This window comes from Papaver somniferum, chromosome 3, assembly GCF_003573695.1.
Source record: "Papaver somniferum cultivar HN1 chromosome 3, ASM357369v1, whole genome shotgun sequence".
Classification (NCBI taxonomy): domain Eukaryota; kingdom Viridiplantae; phylum Streptophyta; class Magnoliopsida; order Ranunculales; family Papaveraceae; genus Papaver; species Papaver somniferum.
Genome location: NC_039360.1, coordinates 56,328,443 through 56,348,456, shown reverse-complemented (window position 1 = coordinate 56,348,456; position 20,014 = coordinate 56,328,443). Strand labels below are relative to the sequence as shown.

General features: G+C 33.7%; 1 protein-coding gene across 1 annotated transcript; it reads left to right on the top strand.

Annotated features, from left to right (window-relative positions):
• The first annotated feature begins 1,203 nt into the window (after positions 1-1,203).
• On the top strand, positions 1,204-3,915 carry LOC113356211 (WAT1-related protein At1g44800-like). The gene is made up of 8 exons (XM_026599277.1): positions 1,204-1,328; positions 1,503-1,772; positions 1,893-1,955; positions 2,356-2,472; positions 2,641-2,887; positions 2,987-3,145; positions 3,235-3,386; positions 3,500-3,915. Exons 2-8 carry the CDS (start codon positions 1,561-1,563, stop codon positions 3,714-3,716), a joined length of 1,167 nt encoding a protein of 388 aa, XP_026455062.1. The 5' UTR covers positions 1,204-1,328; positions 1,503-1,560; the 3' UTR covers positions 3,717-3,915.
• The last annotated feature ends 16,099 nt before the right edge of the window (positions 3,916-20,014 follow it).

Below are 20,014 nucleotides of genomic sequence, written 5' to 3'. Positions count from 1 at the left end.
GCAGGACTTGGAACTTGTAATCCAACTAAGATACCAATGGAGTTTGGACTTAAAGTTTCAAAGGCACAAGAAGAAGCTGAGATTGATCCAACGAGTTATAGAAGAAATGTTGGATGCCTAAGATACTTATTACACACAAGACCAGACTTGGCTTTCACTATGGGAGTAGCAAGCCGTTATATGCAGAGTCCACGCAAGTCTCATGGTGATGTAATAAAGCAGATATTGAGATATCTAAGAGGAACAATCATCTATGGATTGAAGTATGGTCGAGGAGGATCAAAAGGAATTGTTGGGTATAGTGACAGCAGTCATAATATTGACCAAGATGATGGAAGAAGTACAACTGGTCATATATTTTATCTAGGAGAAGCACCTATTACATGGTGTTCACAGAAGCAATACACTGTATCCCTCTCATCCTATGAAGCTGAGTTTATGGCTGCAACAGAAGCATCTAAACAATCAATATGGCTTCAAGAACTGTTGGGTGAAATCAAAGGAAGAGAACCTGAAAAAGTTCTCATCAAGATTGATAATAAGTCTGCAATTGCACTCACTAAAAATCTAGTGTTTCATGGTAAGACGAAACACATTCACAAAAGGTATCATTTCATACGAGAATGCATCGAGAAGGAGGTCATTAACGTAGAACACATACCTGGAACTGAGCAGAAGGCAGATATATTGACAAAGGCATTAGCTCGGATCAAGTTTGAAGAAATGAGGAAATTAATAGGAGTACAAGATTTCTCACAAGCACAGTTGAAGCTTAAGGGGGAGAATGTTGGATTAACTTCAACATAGAAGTCACTAACAAGCTGGTTAGGACAAGATTAGGAAATTGATGTAATACTAAGGGAATTAGAAGTCATCTAGTTCTAAGAAAAGGAAAGACATGTAATAAGATAATATGACTAGGAAAAGGAATTCATAGTTCTATATATATATATGATCACCAAAGTTGTGGTTGATCATATGAGCAAGATTAGAGCTTGTGTTTAGTTTTGAGAGATTTTCTAAACATCAATAAAGAGAGTTGTCTTTATATAAGCTAAGTTTCATCTTGAAGTTGTCATTAAAACTTAATTTCATTAGATACGTTGTCAAATGGATCAAAACTTTCTTCTTCTCCACTTAACAAGTATAGATGTATCCCCTCTCTTTCTTTAGATCTTTCTTAATAAAGAAAATAAAAGATCTTTCTAAATATGAATCTCAACAATGTATTTTTTTTCTTAGAGATTATCATCAAAGTAGGGATTCTTGTTGCTTGTGAAATGGGTGAAATAAGTTAATGGATAAGGGAATCTGTCAAGGGTTTTTGTGTGAGTGCCTGCTTAGACATATAGAAGTGGTTTGCTGAAATGGTTTTGCTTTCGTTTAATTATTTTTTAATTAATTTATTAGTTTCTTTTGTATCTTTTTATTTGCATGCTCTTTTCTTTGGGTATAAATAAGAAGAGAAGTTTTATGTTTTATATTCATCACATATTTGGCAGGGTGAGCGAGTGAGCGAGCAGCTAGCTAGTTTATTACTTCTAAAGAGAGATTCATAAGATGGAAGTCCAAAAAATGTTTGAGGTTTTCTGTAAAGCTTTCAATAAGATTAAACCATACTTGGCTATGGTTTCTTTGTCATTTGGTTATGCTGGGATGTATATTATTACGATGCTTTGTTTGAAACGTGGTATGAGTACCTACGTACTGGTTGTTTACCGTCATGCAGCTGCCACCATTGCCATTGCTCCTTTTGCGTTGTATTTCGAAAGGTTGCTCTCTCACTCTCATCCCCATTATGCATTATAATTTCAGCTTGATGAGGTATACTGATAGATATTATACTAACTGCAACTTCTGCATCTAAAATTATCTGCTCCTTATTTTGACAGGAAAACAAGGCCAAAGTTGACGCTCCCTATTTTCTTCAAGATAATGTTGCTTGGCTTCTTAGAGTAATGCTCTGCTCTCTATTATATACCTTTCCTTAAAGAAACTGCAAAATTCGCTAATTAAGATTTGTTTGAAATTCATCACGTTTGAAAAGACTATACCGTGACTGTCACAAACGTTGTTATTTAGTCTTTAAAATGACTCACTTGAACCATCTCTTCTCTTGCATCTAGAGTTTTAAGTTAGAAATTGTTTGAGCCAAAACTACGCTTGTTTCCATTATATATCTCCTTGCCGTCTTGGTCTGTGACTCTATATAAATCACTCGCTTCCTCACTCTCTATTCTTTCGGTTTATTTGAATATGATCGGTATCAACACATATTCATAGGCACTTTTTTTTCTATTCAAAGTGTATCATTTTAGTACAGTATTAATTGTTGCATTCTAATTTAATTTACAGGCCAGTGTTTGATCAGAACTTATATTATCTTGGGATGAAGTACACATCAGCAACTTTTGCTTCTGCGATTGTTAACATTCTTCCTGCGGTCACCTTCATCATGGCAATTTTATTTCGGTACGTACATAGATTAATATTCTCCAGTTGTTGGGACGTACTATTGCTCAACTTAAATGAAAGGATTTTTTTCTTTTTAAAAGGCTAACAATAATTCCAAAAGTAAGCAAAAGCGAATCCAGTATCTCATTTTATTTCATTTTTTCTTTTTGTGATTTGGTTGATTAGGTTAGAGAAAGTAAATATTAAGAATATTCATAGCATAGCGAAGATTGTTGGAACCATGGTCACTTTGGGTGGAGCCACATTGATGACATTGTACAAGGGGCCTGTCATGAACATGTTTGGAACGAGCTCAGCCCACTCAGGAACTGGTTCTTCTTCAGCATCTACTTCTGGTGATCATAAATGGGTTGCTGGAACCCTGATGGTCATGGCCAGTTGTGTTGGTTGGTCTGCCTTCTTCATATTACAAGTGAGTCGATCGTAGCTCTTTTTTCATTTTATGTTAAAGTAGTTTTATACGGGTTTTTAATCTACATCGTCAAATAGCTGATCGAAATAATTGTTGCAGTCGTTCACTCTAAGAGATTACCCAGCAGAGCTCTCTCTCACTACTTTGATATGCTTCATGGGAATGATTGAAGGTGGAGCAGTAGCACTTGTAATGGAGCATCATCCTAGTGAATGGGCCTTGGGCATGGATTCAAGGACCGTTGCTCCAATTTATTCCGTAAGTGAAATAACTTATTCTCTAGTCACCATACTTTGGTTAACAACTGTGCTCAAAATGACCACTATGGCGCCGTTCTTTGTTCGTAGGGAGTGGTTTGCTCAGCGCTCGCGTACTACTTACAATCAGTGGTAATAAAGGAAAGAGGACCGGTTTTTGTCACTTCCTTCAATCCTCTATGTATGATCATAGTTGCAGCTCTGGGTTCTTTGATTCTAGCTGAACAAATTCACCTTGGAAGGTATATATCACAATGTCAAAAACTTTTCTGTTACGTACACCAATACAAAAATATTTTATCATAAAATATATTATGTCCTGCAACTGATTTATACATTCGGGTGGGTCTTGCAGTGTTATTGGTGCGATAATTATCGTTATCGGCTTGTATTCTGTTATATGGGGCAAAAGCAAAGATTACAATCCCTCGCCATTATCTTTGGATAGCAATGGAAAAGGAGATGACCTTGAATTGCCAATTTCCACAACCAATGGAACCAAAACCACTGCTGCAACGACCATTGTTGACGACACTGACTATGGAGTTCAGCTTCCTAAATCACAGAAATAGAAATCCTCATTCCCCCATGGTGTATAATGTATTTTGAGTATGTATCTATATATGTGTGCGCATATATGCCTTTGATGCACACAGAGAAGGATTTAATTCCGAAGCTCGTTGTACGTATTTTGTAAGGAATTATTTCCAAATTAATGTATGCAGTGCAGTTTACCTCTCAACTTAATTAACTAGAGTTCCTTCTTGTCTATAAATTATTTTTGCTACTAGTTACCATTTAATTTCTAACCAACTTGAACAGCTTCATTTTCCGTGAAATGATGAATCAATACAAATTAAAGCTTATATATGCTTTTTCAAAAGTATAATCAAACTCTTTATTTTAACCACAAGAGAAGATTTGATCTTCTTCAGATTATTCTATCTGTGAGTTAGTTCTCAAAAGATAGCCACAAATACTTTAAGGCTTAGGTCATCACCAATAATATGAGGGAACCCTACCAAGCTAGACCAATATTCATCGAGTGACAATTTGTTGGCAAACAAACTTTTTGTGACATATTATACTTTTACACGTTTTGACACCTATCAACCAACAAGCAATTCCAATCAATGCTGGGTGTTCCATTATGATTAAGAAGGGGATTTGATCTCTCTTTTTATGTCATAGAGCTTTATAACGTCAGGTTGCATTAGGGAATCTTAAAACAAGTCTAACTTTTTAACTTATCCTAAAATGTTTTACATATGCAAATCATTTAAGTAAAATATGAATTATTGGGGAGGACCTGTTCTCTATTAATTTTTTCTCTTCAAGAAATCTCCTAGCCTGATGCGACATATATCACACTCTGTACATCAAATGTACGTATGATCCACTTTTCTTGTTTAGCAGTCGACTAGTCATAACTTACTGTATCATGTAACCTTAGACAAGGAGTAACACCATGCTACTATTTAGACCGCAGCATGCTGGTATTCCTCAAATTTGTAGCCCAACATGGATTCTACAAGCTCATTTAGATGATCTTGGAGATACGCGATACTCCCCGGAAAGTAATAATAATCGGATTCCCTCAATGTTTCTCACAGTTTCCATTAACAGTTTAGCCACGGTGAAACCTTATGAGTTACAGTATGTTATCTTGATAAATCCATTACCCGCTTTAATTTATACTCCAACATAAGTACATATTGTTTTATATGCCTCCATGAGTCCAGGGATGGAGTTGAGTAATGGGGAACTTAATAATTGCGGTAACGCGATATATATACCAATTCTTACTCCCATTTTTCTTGACGTTGGAGTAGGAAACCTGCAGCTAAATCATCACAATACAACATTAACGACTTAGGAATAGAATTTACAATTCTTAGCCCTATGATGAAATTCTGTAACCATATAGTTTGTGAAGCTGCTTCTTAACATGCTACAAACCCTGGAGTTACCAAGGTTATTCTGAAATCTGCCCAATATTCCAACTGCGAAAGCAATGTCAAGTCTTGTAGAGGCTTGTCGTACATTAAGCTTCCAATGAATGATGCATATGGAATGGTTTCCATCACTTGTCTTTCTAGATCATTCTTTCTGTATTGATCTAAACTTAACTTATCTCCCTTTTGAACAAGTGATATACTAGATGTATAATTTTGCGTTGGGAACCTTCCACAACTTTGCTTATGTAGGTCTTTTTGAGACAGTCCTAATGTCCTTTGGGACATGTCTCTATGAATCTCAATGCCTATAACATAAGAATCTTCACCCAATCCTTCATTTTAAAGTTTTGTGAAAGAAACTGTTTAACCTCATGTAACAGTCCCAGATCATTACTAATCAACAAATATCATCTACATATAGGATAAGAACGATTAGTTCGCTCCCACTAACCTTGAGGTATATACATTGATCCACAATGTTTTCCAAGAAACCAAATTGAAGATATCACATTATGTAATTTCATATACCATTGGCGGGATGCCTGTTTAAGCCCATATATAGATTTCTTTAATATGCAAACTATATGATCACCTTGACTTGAAGAGTCTTGCAAAAACAACACTCATAGTCAAAGTGTTGTAGTAACCACGTATATTTGACTAAAACAGTTTTATGAGGAAGCCAAATAGAGAGATAACATCTTACCTTGACCTTGGGTCGACCAATTCGACATCTAGATTCTGTTCTTGCTTAGTAATATAGAGCTCTTGCTTAATAATATAGACTGAGCTAGATTCTGTTCTTGCTTAGTAATTTGAGGCTGAGAGGTTCACCTTGACTTTAGTTTGCAAACTATATGATCACCATAGCTGTAATTATAGTTTGGCAATTTTAGCTTTAGAAGCATATACAAATTTATTAAGATTTCTTTTTAATTATTAACAATATCATTAACATTCTGGAAAGTTCCTATTTAGCTTCCTGATAACATTGTAGAATTTAACTAATGAATTATTGTTATACTGCAGGTAAAAATGGGACATGAAATTATGCGGTGGTGGCTAAAACCTTATTTGAAAGTTTAAATTGGCGCTCTGCGAGGTTAGAAATTCCAATGTTTGAAGTGAGACTTTGCATAATCATCTATTCGTGATTATTCTATTTCTTTTTTGGGTTTTTATTTTTATGGAAACTTCTTTATTTGTTAATAGTAAAATATTTTTTACAACTTCATAATTCGCAGGGAGTTGAAAGCCTGCCACCTTTCCATCCACTTCGCAAAGACTCTAAACCATTTTAGTCAAATATACTAACATAAGAATCTTCACCCAATCCTTCATTTTAAAGTTTTGTGAAAGAAATTGTTTAACCTCATGTAACAGTCCCAGATCATTACTAATCAACAAATATCATCTACATATAGGATAAGAACGATTAGTTCGCTCCCACTAACCTGAGGTATATACATTGATCCACAATGTTTTCCAAGAAACCAAATTGAAGATATCACATTATGTAATTTAATATACCATTGGCGGGATGCCTGTTTAAGCCCATATATAGATTTCTTTAATATGCAAACTATATGATCACCTTGACTTGAAGAGAAAGCTTGAGGTTGCACCATGCACACTTGTTCATCTAGACTTCCATTGAGGAATGCAGTTTTCACATCCATTTGGTGCAACTCTAAGTTGAAATGAGCTACTAATGCCATGATTATTCAAAATGAGTGTTTCTTTGAAACTGGAGAGAAAGTCTCATGGTAATCAATACTCTCCTTTTGAGTAAATCCCTTATCTACAAGTCTAGTCTTGTATCTTTCTACATTACCTTTAGAGTCTCTTTTGGTCATAAAGATCCATTTACAACCAATAGGTTTAACTCCTTTAGGTAATTCCACAAGGTTCCAAACTTGATTGTTAGCCAAGGAATCCACCTCATCTTTCACGAACCAAAGTTTGTATCTGACACCATTAACTACTTGTGAAAACACTATTGGATTTTCCTCAACTCCATGGCAGTCACATTCATGAAAATACACTTCATAGTCTGAGGGTATTGCAAATTTCCTTGTTATAAAGGATTTTCTTACTGGAATCTCAACATTTTCATTTTGAATATGTTGTATTTCAGGTTCCATTATGATTGGCTCTTCATTAAGTGGTAAGTCTTGAATCACGCACTACTTTAAAGAAAATTCTCCGAAGACTCCTACTGATATTACCATCCTCTATAAATCTTACATTTCTAGACTCAACTATTTTCATTTTGTGTATTTTCCATAATAATCACCACCTCTATTTGATCTTACAATCTGTATTACCTTTCCAATTTGTTTCTCCACCTCTGCTTTAAATGATTTAAAAGCATTTAATACTTCACTTTTATCATTAAGAAGATAGAGATACATAAATCCTATATGATCATCAATAAAGGTGATGAACCACTTTTGACCATTCAAACATGGAGGTCTAAATGATCCACATATATCAGAATGAATGATTTCCAAAATGTTGGAACTTCTCCTAGAACCTTTCTTTATCTTGTTAGTCAGTTTTCCCTTTAAACAGTCTACACAAGTACCGAAGTCAGAGAAATCGAGTTTGCAAAACACCCTCTTTCACTAACCTCTTTAACCTTTCAATGGAGATATGTCCCAATCTTCTATGCCATAACATAGATGATTCTTTACTCACAATACTATGCTTTATGCCAATACTTTCGGTTGTGCTGCAAAGGTTATGGTTAAAGAAAATAAATCTAAATTAAGCTTGTATAAACCGTTTTCAAGTTTTGCAAAACCAATAACAACTGAGTCTTTTAATAAACTTAAAAAAATTATTTTTAATATTAATTTCAAAACCAAAAGGAACAAGTCTTGAAACATAAACAAGATTTCTAGAAAACAAAGAAATGTAAAAAGTTCTTTTAAACCCAAAGTAAAACCATAGTTAAGAACAAGCTAAAGGTTCCAACAACTTCAACAGTTGAAGGCATCAGGTTCCCAGAATAGATGCAACGTTCACTGTTTGTTGGTTTTCTTTGGCTAAGTAAGCCCTGCATAATATTGGCAATGTGGATTGTAGAATCAGAATCAATCCACCAAGTATTTTGATGTAAATCAACCATATTAGAATCAAAACATACTAATGATATGTTGTAATTTTGTACATCGGAAGTCCCATTATACCTTATTGATGATATAACCAAGAGAATTTTCTCTTTCCATTTCTTATAGTTGTCACCATTCATGCATAACTAGAAATGATAATAAACAAGCATGTTCAATATCAATTATCGAAGCAAACACAATATAATCTAGAAATTCAACAAAATCTACTATTCTAGTTCAAACTTCAAGTTATTGAAACCCTCATGTGGGTAAATTAAAGTCACAACAACATATAATATCATAAATACAAATGACATACATGTATATATGATGACGTATGATATGACTAATAAATTTAAAATATCAAATTAAAAACATCTTTTACCTATGGGCATTAAGAAATTTTCAATTTAATATTTCATTTAATATCATATCCCAAGCAATACCTTAAGACTTCCCTGTGGGGCCGGGTTTATGACATTATAATTGTTTGCAAAAGAGTTTTCAGAATATATATAAGATGTTGTGGCTACTCTTATAAAAATAAAACTCACAATTATATTATACATAACTTTCACATGCAACAAAATCTACAATTACTATATTATATTCATGAAAGTAATATAAGCAGGAAATATTTATGGAAGTCGTAATTATGGGATTAGTATGAATTTTAAAAACGCCAATCCCATATTTAGCGTTTCCAAATCGTTTTACCATGCATAATCTTAATTTCCATAGATAATTTAGGGCTCAAGGTTGTTTAGAAAGAGTATTAAAAGCAGAAGATAACTATGGAAAGTAAAACGAGATATATTCAAACAAAAATATTAATTACCCTGTTATCTCCTCCACTCTCCACTCTAACCGTACTTTCAATTTTATATGAATAAGGAAATTATCCATGAATTTGTAAGTCAAAGATACTATGCGGATTCTTAATGACTAAACTTATATACGGTTAAATCAAATTAAAATCAAAGCATATTATACTAATCATAATCGGGATCCTATAACAATCAATGTAGTTAAAATGAGTAACAAAATCCAACGACCGTAATTTTAGGATTTCGATTTGTTTTGTTCTAAATTTTGTTGTTATATAAATTTACGATCTTAAATCATGATTAGTATTATCAAATCAAACAAGGACCAGAGAAGCATATGCTCTGATACCAAATGTTAGAATTCTTTGTGCGGAAATAAGATGGATCACATACCTCTGGTCATGGTTGATTTGATCATGATGAATGAAAGAACCAATAAAGAAGACCCAATGAAGAATGCCAGAATTCCAGACGCTTTCATGATTAATAGAACACTATGAAGTAAGAATTATTATTATTATTACAAGATCTGTCTACACTCTTACCAATCCTTTAAATCTCTCAATTGATGGTTGCAGAATCCGATAGAGATTGTTTTTCAGTGAGTGTAGGGACCTGTTCTTAATATCCTTAAGTAATCATTGAATCAAGAGTAAACAGGCGTGAGAACCAATTCCAAAAGACACCTACTTTCATGGGAAGAGACACAAATCTTGGTGTTAAGATATGTCAGTTAGATGTAACTGTTTCATGTGATGATGTGGCACATGGGCCACATTACAGTTTTTCTAACATGATATTCATACGTGACGAGTTGCCTTTAGATTCTCTCCTTTTAATCCTAGTTTGACCTCAACTTGGTCTGGACCATCAGGATGAGCAATGCAGAATAATGGATTCCAACCATTAATACCAATTCCAATAAGTTAACTATTAGAACTGCAACAATCAATTGTTTTTTACAAGATGGCTACCCTTAATTACTAATGTGTAAGTTTTTTTCCATTTTACTTCGATAACTTGGCAAAGCTTAGAAATTGATTTAACTTGACTAATTCATGGATATTCATGTAGTGGACTCGAACTAGTATCGATTGCAAATTCGTGTTGGAAACACCTCCAGTGGAAACCTGACACTAATGAAGTGTTAATACATTAGGTAAACCACCATCTTTGTAAATAAGAAGGGGAGGATTCAGTCTCATGGGAGAAAGAGATTAGGCACAATGTTTAAACCGGAGAAAGAGATTAGGCTGCAAGGATATTAATACCAAAATGCGTATTTAGATAGATTCATTGGGATTATCCTCGGCGGTTTTCAGATGAAGAATAACTTCCTCCCTTGTAACACCTTGATTCTTCTGATGTTTAAGAACATAATACAGTAGAACCTCTATACAGGAATAACCGATGTATATGAATAAAAAATTCTGCTCCCGATTTGGGACAGTTATATTTGACAATAAACTCCATATTAGAATAAGTCATAATTTTTTTCGGTCCCGTCTTAAGGAACTTACCTCCATTTAAGAATAATTCGCAATGTTGTATAGATAATATAGGTCATATCATACATCAAAGTTTAAGACGAAAAGATTCTTTTAACCAATTTGAAAAATCCTTTTACTTTTTAGCGGGTGTGATGTTTTTTTTTTGATGAGTCATTCAAATATATTTGATCATATGATTTTATTTGTCAATTTTTCATATCATTGTTGAATTTTGTGTGGATTGTGTTACATATCAAACTTCGTATATTTGACTAATACATGTGAAACTAAACAAATTTCACATGTGAAACTAAACAGAATTTATGTTTTCCTAGGTATGGTTTGGGTACATTGTGCTGCATAGCAAACTTCCTATATTTAACTTGTGTATCATACATGTGAAACTAAACAAAATTTAACTAATATATGTATTTCCTAGGTACATTGCGATGTTTGTTGTGCGTAATTATGTTTTCTTCTAGATACATATATAACAAATTTTTATTGATCGTTTCAAGATAGACCTATATATAAGAATAACCTCCATATAAGAATAATTTCTTGGAGTCCCTAGAATATTCTTATACAAAGGTTCTACTGTGGTAAACATTTTGGGTGAGGAACCCTATGAGAGTGATGGTTGATAAGCTCAATAAGATTATTATTGACAAACCCAATTTTATCAAAAAACGAACATTTATCTCAAGAATCTGATTCAATCCAAAGTCAAATAGACCAATGTGTTAGAGCATAGCTCGGTTGAACTCACCAAGCATTGGTATGTCAAGTTTGGTTGTCATATTTTAGTGTGTCAAAACACATCTAAAGTCGCTTGATTAAATACTAGAGTCAACTTAGTTTAGGTTAGACTAGAAAGTTTAGGAATGTTGAGATATACAAGTATTATTCCGAAGACCTGAAGAATGTGAAGAAGTAACACACTACAACGACGACATCATCCTTCCTCTTGAGGTTAGTAATATTGACTTGAACTGTTTCATCCCTAACGTATCTTTCAAGTCGTGCTATATTGAAAACATAACTACAAAGTTGTATATACTTTACATATTGTATAATACTCTAGTGATGTGACATGATCATAATATATAGTATGATCATAGTATTAGGGAATTAGACTATGAAGTATAACACTTATCTTTTGAACTTCGTAGATATGACATCGACATAATCTTGTATACATTGTTGTGATTATGTGAATGGGTTATGGTGAATATTTCATCCTAGGAAACAATGTTTTACATTTTTATAAAGGAAGTACATTCATGAACTTATTTTATGAATCGAAAGGGAAATCATTAGGTTTATTGGTCCAACTATTCATTGCAAATATTTGCATGACCGATATGTGTGAGATGGTAGAACCGATCTTAACTTATATTATGTATCTTGGTTTAACTAATCACAATATCTGAATTATGATTTGGTATGACTGGTTTTATTAATTAGTGTAACCGATCCTAAGTAATCGCCATATGTTGGTATGATCGATCCTTGTAGTTGGTGTGACCGATCCTAGTAATTGGTGTGACCGATCATGAGTATGTGTAATTGATCCTTGTAATTGGTGTAACTGGTCCTGGTAGATGGTGTAACCGGTCCTGGTAACTGGTGTAACCGATCACAAGAAATACTATGTGTAGATGGAACCGACCCTTGTAACTGGTGTAACCGGTCTTGGTAACTGGTGTGACCGATCACAAGTATTTCCATATTGAGGTATAACTGATCTTAGTGATTGGTAGAACCGATTGAACTCATCTATATGATTTGGTATTTGATCAATCACATAGTTGTCTTGGAATACAGGGAAACCAATTCTAAACTTGTTTGGAAGTGTGGTATGACAAATTCCAAGAATGTAAATCCATATAAATATGAAATAAGGATTTATAGTGAAAAGATGTCAACATGCTTTAAACACGAGCAGTAACTCTTATAATTTATTGTTCAAAGATATTCCTTAGTACTCAAGGTGATCTTGTGCCGAAATAAATTGAGAATCTTTTAATTTATATTTTTGGTTTTATATGCTTTACTTACCAGCAATTAAATGCATATCTCTAGAGAATAAAAATTAGTAATGTGCATTTACTAGTTGGATATTTTCTATTGAGAGATTTCGGAAATATTGGACAAGCATTTATTGGAATTATGAAAAACGAATTTTGCTATTCATTGCATATCTTGAGAATATTTTCGGTTTTGAAAATTCCTTGATGTCCAAACATCCTTGGTCTGTAAATACCTAAGTTTGCATTTCTAGCAAACCATCCTAAGAGCCAGGAAAACTTCATATCTTGTTGTTTCTGGGGGAGCCGTCTATTCGGAGAGGAAACTTTCCTAATTATGTGAAATCTCTTACGACCGCTCGTTTAAAGACTTATGTGGGATCAAGAAGCTCTACGAGTACCGTTGGTGGGAAACTAGATAATTTCAGTGTTATTAATTTTTGATTGATTTGATTGACTAACGGTTGTTGAAACTTTGATTGCACCTAGTTTGTTTATTCTTGAGAATCTTCTCTTCTGATATAAGATTCACTCAAACTAGATCGAAGTATCGACGAAATCTTTAGAACTGTTATTAGATCTAAATACATATTGCGATAATCCATTGTTAACAAACTCCGTTCTCTGCGTGATTGATCACAAGAGATTCAAGTGGAGTTGTGCAAGTTATTGAATATTAAAGAAGATTTGAAGACGAAGAAGACTTCTTGTAAATATTCTAGCAAAGTTCTCTTTAGAAGATGTTCCACGGTTGTTCGTGAAGACTAGTGCCAACTTTCCTCTAGCGTGACACCTGTTTGATTCCCTTCGGATATATTCTAGTCAAGGCTTGGAAACTGTTTGCAACAAACAATTTCTTGAAAAACTCAAATATCTGTAACACTTGAGCTCTTATCAAAGAGAATGTTACATCATTACCACCTCAGAAGAACAACCTAAACAAATCCAACTAGAACTAATTTGATATCTATCTTGTGGAACCACAAAGTCTGAATGAAGAGTACTTTGTGATTTCTATCTATCTTGTTCCTAATATATAGTTCGCGAACTATAACAAACAATAATAAGAAGCTATGGTAACAAAGATCTGCCAGGTAAAAGATAGTATGACGCTTCACGAATCCCTAAGTGACTTATTTCAAAGTCGTAACCTAATATAGTTTCACTAGAGAAAACCTAAGGTTTTAGAGGACGACCCTAGCTGCAACTAGGACACAAAAGTGTCAGGATTGAGATTATAGTTTGAAGGAAAACCTCTATTTACATTAATGAACAAGGCTAAGGAAAGAAGGTTTGGAACTAATTTCCATGTTTACAAATTGTATTGTAACCAAGCAAGCTAAATTTCTCCATACATGTTGTACATGTAAGCATGTGGGAAGTTTTGTTTGAATGGCAAAGAAGATGTCTGCAACTGTAGTGCGCCAAGTGGTTTTCCAAGAATAATGGTTAAGCAGTTCCGGAACTGACAAGCGTAAATTGGATCTTAATTATTACAAGATCAAATCAGTTCATGAATTGTGAAAACAGTTAGTGAACTCATCTGGTAACTCAAGAACCTTTTGGATTTGACAAGTTAGCAAACTGTAAAACTGTTTGTGTTCTTGAAAACAAAAGGTGCACATAAAACATTTAAAATTAACCAGTTCTCGAACTGCATCAACCAGTTCATGTACTATTGAATCAAATAGTATCCAGGACTATCCCAAAATCAACTAGTTCGTGAACTGAGCAAATCACTTCGTGTGCGCAGTTAATCGAGATATTGAAGTCTTTATATTTATAATTCAACTTCGTGAACTGAGTAAAATAGCTTGTGAACTTAAGAACTAACTTGACTATTCCTTATTGCTTGAATTTCTTCTTATAATGTTCATCATAAATACTAACACATGTCCCAGTAGATAGAACGGTAAATACCATATGATAGTCAATCTTCAAATACCTTTGTTGATGAAGTTTCCATTGACACCGTTGTTCTTTAGTCTTCAATCTTCAAGGTCGATTGGTGAATTATGATAATCGGATACCATGCTATATTCCTAGTCCAAGACTGACTTGAGTAGTTTATAAATCAAGATATAGTTTTGATTAACTAAATATGACAACAAGCTTGATATACCTAAACTTATGAGTTTGACCGAGCGATGCTCTGACACAATAGTTTTGTTATTCCTTTAAATATATTGTTGTTGTTTTCTATTTCATATAAAACTCCTTTCAGATCTTTATCCAAGATTAAAATTTTCATATCTTAAGCCCTGATTCTTTTAAGATAACAAATTCCTTAAATTTCTCTTCAAAGATAATGATGTGTTTGCATCTTTTTCGTTCCAACCCAACATTTAATCGGGTTGACCGTGTGAATCATTCACAAAGATTAAGGTATTGTTTCCTAAGTTTAGTTCCGTTGGCAAAGATAACTTTTTATTAAATCTTTGTTCGGATACTAAATACGTTTTATTTCTGTTATTTCTTTCAGGCCTAATTTGTCGTATTTTTTTCCTATTGAATTCATATCCCCCTCTGGAAGAATGTAGTTAACACAAATAAAATAAAATAAAAGAAAAAATACTGAAAGTCAGCTAAGAAGTTTAAGTGCGGAGTTCCCTTATGAATCCAAAAGATCAAGTCAGTCGTTGGTAATCAAAATTCAAGCTACAAAATTCAGAATACAAGACTTTTTTCAAGTGATTATTCAAGTTGTACACTACAATTTTCTCTACGTCCAACTTTAGAGGGGATCTTAGAACATATAACATCGTAGGTGGTCGTGAATCAGTTGCAGAAGATCAAGTCAGCTGGTAATCACAACTTAATCATGTATGATGGAATCATCAAATATTTGATCTTTTAGAACTCTGTGTGTAACTCATTAAAGGCTCGGGAATCAAAGAGAATGTGTGCACGAACGACATTTCAAAGACTCCATCCACTTCATAAATTTCGAAATGTGGCAGAAATGTGTACGGAGGAGAACATAAAATGATGAATAACTATTACAAATGATGAAGAAACTAGTAGATTTAGATAGGAAGCAACATAAAATAAACCAAATTTTAAACCTGAATATTCGGTTTGATAACCTGTTAGTATTTCTTTTTCGGCTTCTGGGAAATCAAAGGTCAACCTCTCATATTTTGCTGGGGATGAAATTACAAAATCCTTTTGTTGCTAATCATTTATTAGTAAAAATTGAATAGCTCAACATAAGGGGGAAAAATAAATTATAGTAACTTTGTCCTGGCAACTACTATTATACCCACAATAATCTCCGTACAATTGCTATTTATAATGGGAAAGACCATATTCCTATTTATATATAGAAGATATATTGTTGATTAGCTAGTCCCCTCATTTCATATAAGACGTGGAATGAAATCCCTTTTATTTCTTCAATCATTGAGAAGAACAACAAGTCAAGCTTCATTCAAATCAATTATTTTGACTGATTATTTTTACGTAGATGATAAGTAAAAAAAACAGAAGGAACTAGAATGAACAACATAGTACCAATAAATGCGAGAATATTTACTTCCATAATTCCTTCGTTTTTTAATTCACAATAACTCGGTATCTAATCCCATAGAGATGATAAATCTTCTCCTCTAAATTCAATGAAATGAAGTACATCCTAATCTTATTTGTCATTAAATCAGATCAATTCAAGTTAGATAAACTTCACCTAGTCAAAAATAAAGTTTGTTAATCTTTTAGGTTTACTATTTCTTCTAGGTGTATTTATTATCATATCAATCTATAAAAAGGAATGATTATGTAAATGTAAACCTATCTCATTGAATAGGTCGATACTGACCGAACCATATATATGTCTTGAGTTTTATATTTTTCTCTGATTACTTACTGCAATTCCTATGGTATTTTGCAAATAATGACTTTTGGTCAGCCATGTGAATGGGAATTACGCGGCAGAATAAGAATAGCGCGGCTAAAATAAGACCGCGGGACATTAACTGAGACGTTGGCGGTTGAACTTCAGCAGATGACGGTCAAAACATAAACCGTTGGTGGTCGAAGCACTTTCAAACACTCAAATCACATTCAAATTTATTATTGTCTTTTATTTTCTCTACTGAAAAACTCTTCTAATTTTTATTCTAGTATTTTAAATTCCTCGATTAATGTCTCAAAAAGTTATTACACTTTTTAGTGAAGCCAAACTTGGAGTTAATATTGAAAAGACGAGGGTACCCAAATATGCCTTAATCTAAAACTTTTCCACATATAAGTCCTTTTACCGAAAGTGATTGTCTATGGACTGAGTCGAGACAATACAACTAATCGGTTCACACTTCGTGTGATCGTCTATAGATACGAGATCGAGACAATACGACAACAAGATAACTTGTGTGATTGACTATGGATACAAGATCGAGATAATACAACAACGAAGTATGTTTACTTGATAAAATGTTCGGACTTAACCAAACACAATAGGATTGCTATCAAGTAAATAGGAATTAACTTTTGTGTATTTTACTTCTGATTATAATAAAACAATTAGAATTGCGGGAATAGAAAAGTAAAAGACACAACAAGGTTTTCTTAACGAAGAAACCGCAAAAGCAGAAAAACTCTAGGACCTTGTCCAGAATTGAATACTCTCAGGATTAAGCCGCTATACAAAATCTAAACCAACTTCGTATACTTGAGACCAAGCAACTAAACCTATAGTTCACCTAGTTCCGTCTGTATTCCTGCGCCTCCAACTTGTTAATAAGTCACACACTTGGAACAATTCCTTTGGTTCGTATTCCAAACAGTAAAGGAACAACAAATATGTTCGGTAACAACTCTTTTCAACCAAGTGATATGAGTTCGACAAAAGGCTCTTCCGTTTATCCCAATAAAATCCTTTGTCAGGTCCTTAGATCTATCTTATCAACAACTCCCAAAGTAATTGTTATGATTTTGCAATCAATACTTTTAATCACAAAGAATTGTATTGAAGCTGATCTACTCAACTAATCAATCAAATCTATCACAAAGATAAACCGATTATAGTTGGATCCTTTTCACCCTAAACAAGTATTGTGTACACCAAAGATTATGAACCCAAATCAGAAATCTTCTTCGTCTCCAAATCTTCTTAGATCTTCAATAAACACCTGCACACAATCAACTTGAATCTCTTGTGATTAATCACACATAGAATGGAGTCTGTTAACAATGGATTATCACAAGACGTCTTTAGAACTACAAACAGTCTAAAGATCCCCATCGAAACTTCGATATAGTTTGAGTGAATCTTATATCAGAAGAGAAGATTCTCAAGCAAAAAAAAACTAGGTGCAATCAAAGTTCAACAACCGTTAGTCAATCAAATCAATCTAATAACAAACTGTAATTATCTAGTTTCCCACCAACAGTACTAATAAAGCTTCTCAATCCCAAAGAAGTCTTTAAACCGAGCGGACATAAGAGATTTCGCCTAATTAGGCTACTTTCCTCTCCGAATAGGCGGCTCCACCAGTAACAACACAACTAGGTAGTTTTGCTGGCTCTGAGGATTAGTTTGCTTGAAATGCAAACTTCAATATTTATAGACCAAGGAAGTTTTGGCACCAAGGAATTTCCAAAACCGAAAATATTCTCAAGATATGCAATATATTTCCAAATTCGGTTTCCATAATTCCTGGAAATGCTTTGTCCAAATATTGACCGAAAATCTCTTAGAAAATCTTCAACTAGTAAATGCACATTACTAATTTGTATTTTCTAAAGATATGCAAAACTAAAAACCTTAATTACAAGATTCTTAATTTATTTCGATCCGGGATTCTCCTTTAGCTATTAAGGAATATCTTTGAACAATAAAAGATAAGCGTTACAACACATGTTCAAAGTATGTCGACATCTTTACTTTGTAAGTCCTTTTTCATACTTACAATCTTGGAACCGATTTTCCACACTTCCAAACAAGTTTGGAATTGGTTCATCTGACTTCCAAGAACTATGTGATTGATTATCCTATCAAATCACCAAACATGGGTTTCACGGTTCTACCAAAACAAGTTTCGGTTCTACCTCTATGTGGGTACTATAATTAGTCACGCTAGTTACCACTTGGTTGACTAGGTACTAGGATCGGTTCCCACATATATATGGTATCTAACTTGTATTTGGTGCACATGTCCATAGGATCGGTTCCCAATAACTAAAAACGTGTTGCACATGTTCATAGGATCGGTTCCCAATAACTAGAAACTTGTTGCACCTCTTACAAGGATCGATTCTCCTTTTGTGATCGGTTGCACCTCTTACTAGGATCGGTTCCCCAATGTCTAGAGTTTGTTATACCAATTACAACAAATAGATCATACCATCTCAGGTGATTACTTAAGATTTGTTTCACTAATAAAAGTCATACCAATACAAAAGTCAGGCCTTGTGAATAGTTTTATCAAGAACATAAACAAGTCATGAGCGGTTATACTAAACACACATATTGGTAATTCAAAATATTTGCAATGAATAACAATACCAATAAGCCTAGCGATTTCCCTTTCGATTCACAAAACAAGTTTATGAATGTACTTCCTTTAACGAATGTAAAACATTGTTTCCTAAGATGAAATCTTCACCTCATACCCATAATAATCACAATAGTATTCAAACGATTATGTCGATGTCCTATATACGAAGTTCAAAAGATAAGCGTTATACTTCGTATTGTATTCCTTAATACTATGTCTAACTAGAGTATAATCATTCATAACTTCACAGTTATGTTTTCAATATGCACGACTTGAAAGATACGTTAGGGAATGAAACAGTTCAAGTCAAATATTACTAACCTCGAGTGGAAGGATGATGTCATCTTTGTAGCTCCTTACATCTTCACATTCTTCAAGTCTTCACGTAATACTTGTAATGTCGCATATCCTAATACTTTCAAGCTAACCTGTACTAAGTTGACTCTATCATATAATCAAGTGACTCTTTAAATGAGTTTTGGTTCACTAAAATATGACAACCAAACTTGACATACCAACGCTTGGTGGGTTCAATCGAGCTATGCTCTAACAATCTCCCCCTTTGTCAATTTTAGTGACAAAACTCTTACATCATATGGATAAAAAAATTACAAGAGTTCATTACACATATGCTTGATTTCCAAATACAACAACATAATAAACTGTATACATTCAATCCTTTAAATGTCGTTGTTGACATTATAATAAGGGCTATTTTGTATTTCCTCCCCTCCCAAGATCGCTAATTAGCGTTTCCTCCCCAAAAAGATCGAAATTAGTGTTTCCTCTCATCGTTACCTTTACCATCCATAACTCGGTTAGCTGAGTCATCACTATTGTACACGTGGTACATGTAATAATAATTTTGGTAAAATCCCTAATATATCCTCGTCTTCTTCACGGAAAAAATGCATTCTAACTGATTGACAGCGGTCATCTTCTTGTCTTGATT

Excerpts from the sequence above, each read along its gene's own strand:
- LOC113356211 (XM_026599277.1), top strand. The coding sequence starts at position 1,561 with ATGGAAGTCCAAAAAATGTTTGAGGTTTTCTGTAAAGCTTTCAATAAG. Across the intron at positions 2,473-2,640 it reads ATCATGGCAATTTTATTTCG|GTTAGAGAAAGTAAATATTA; the intron begins GTACGTACATAG and ends TTGGTTGATTAG. Across the intron at positions 2,888-2,986 it reads CTGCCTTCTTCATATTACAA|TCGTTCACTCTAAGAGATTA; the intron begins GTGAGTCGATCG and ends TAATTGTTGCAG.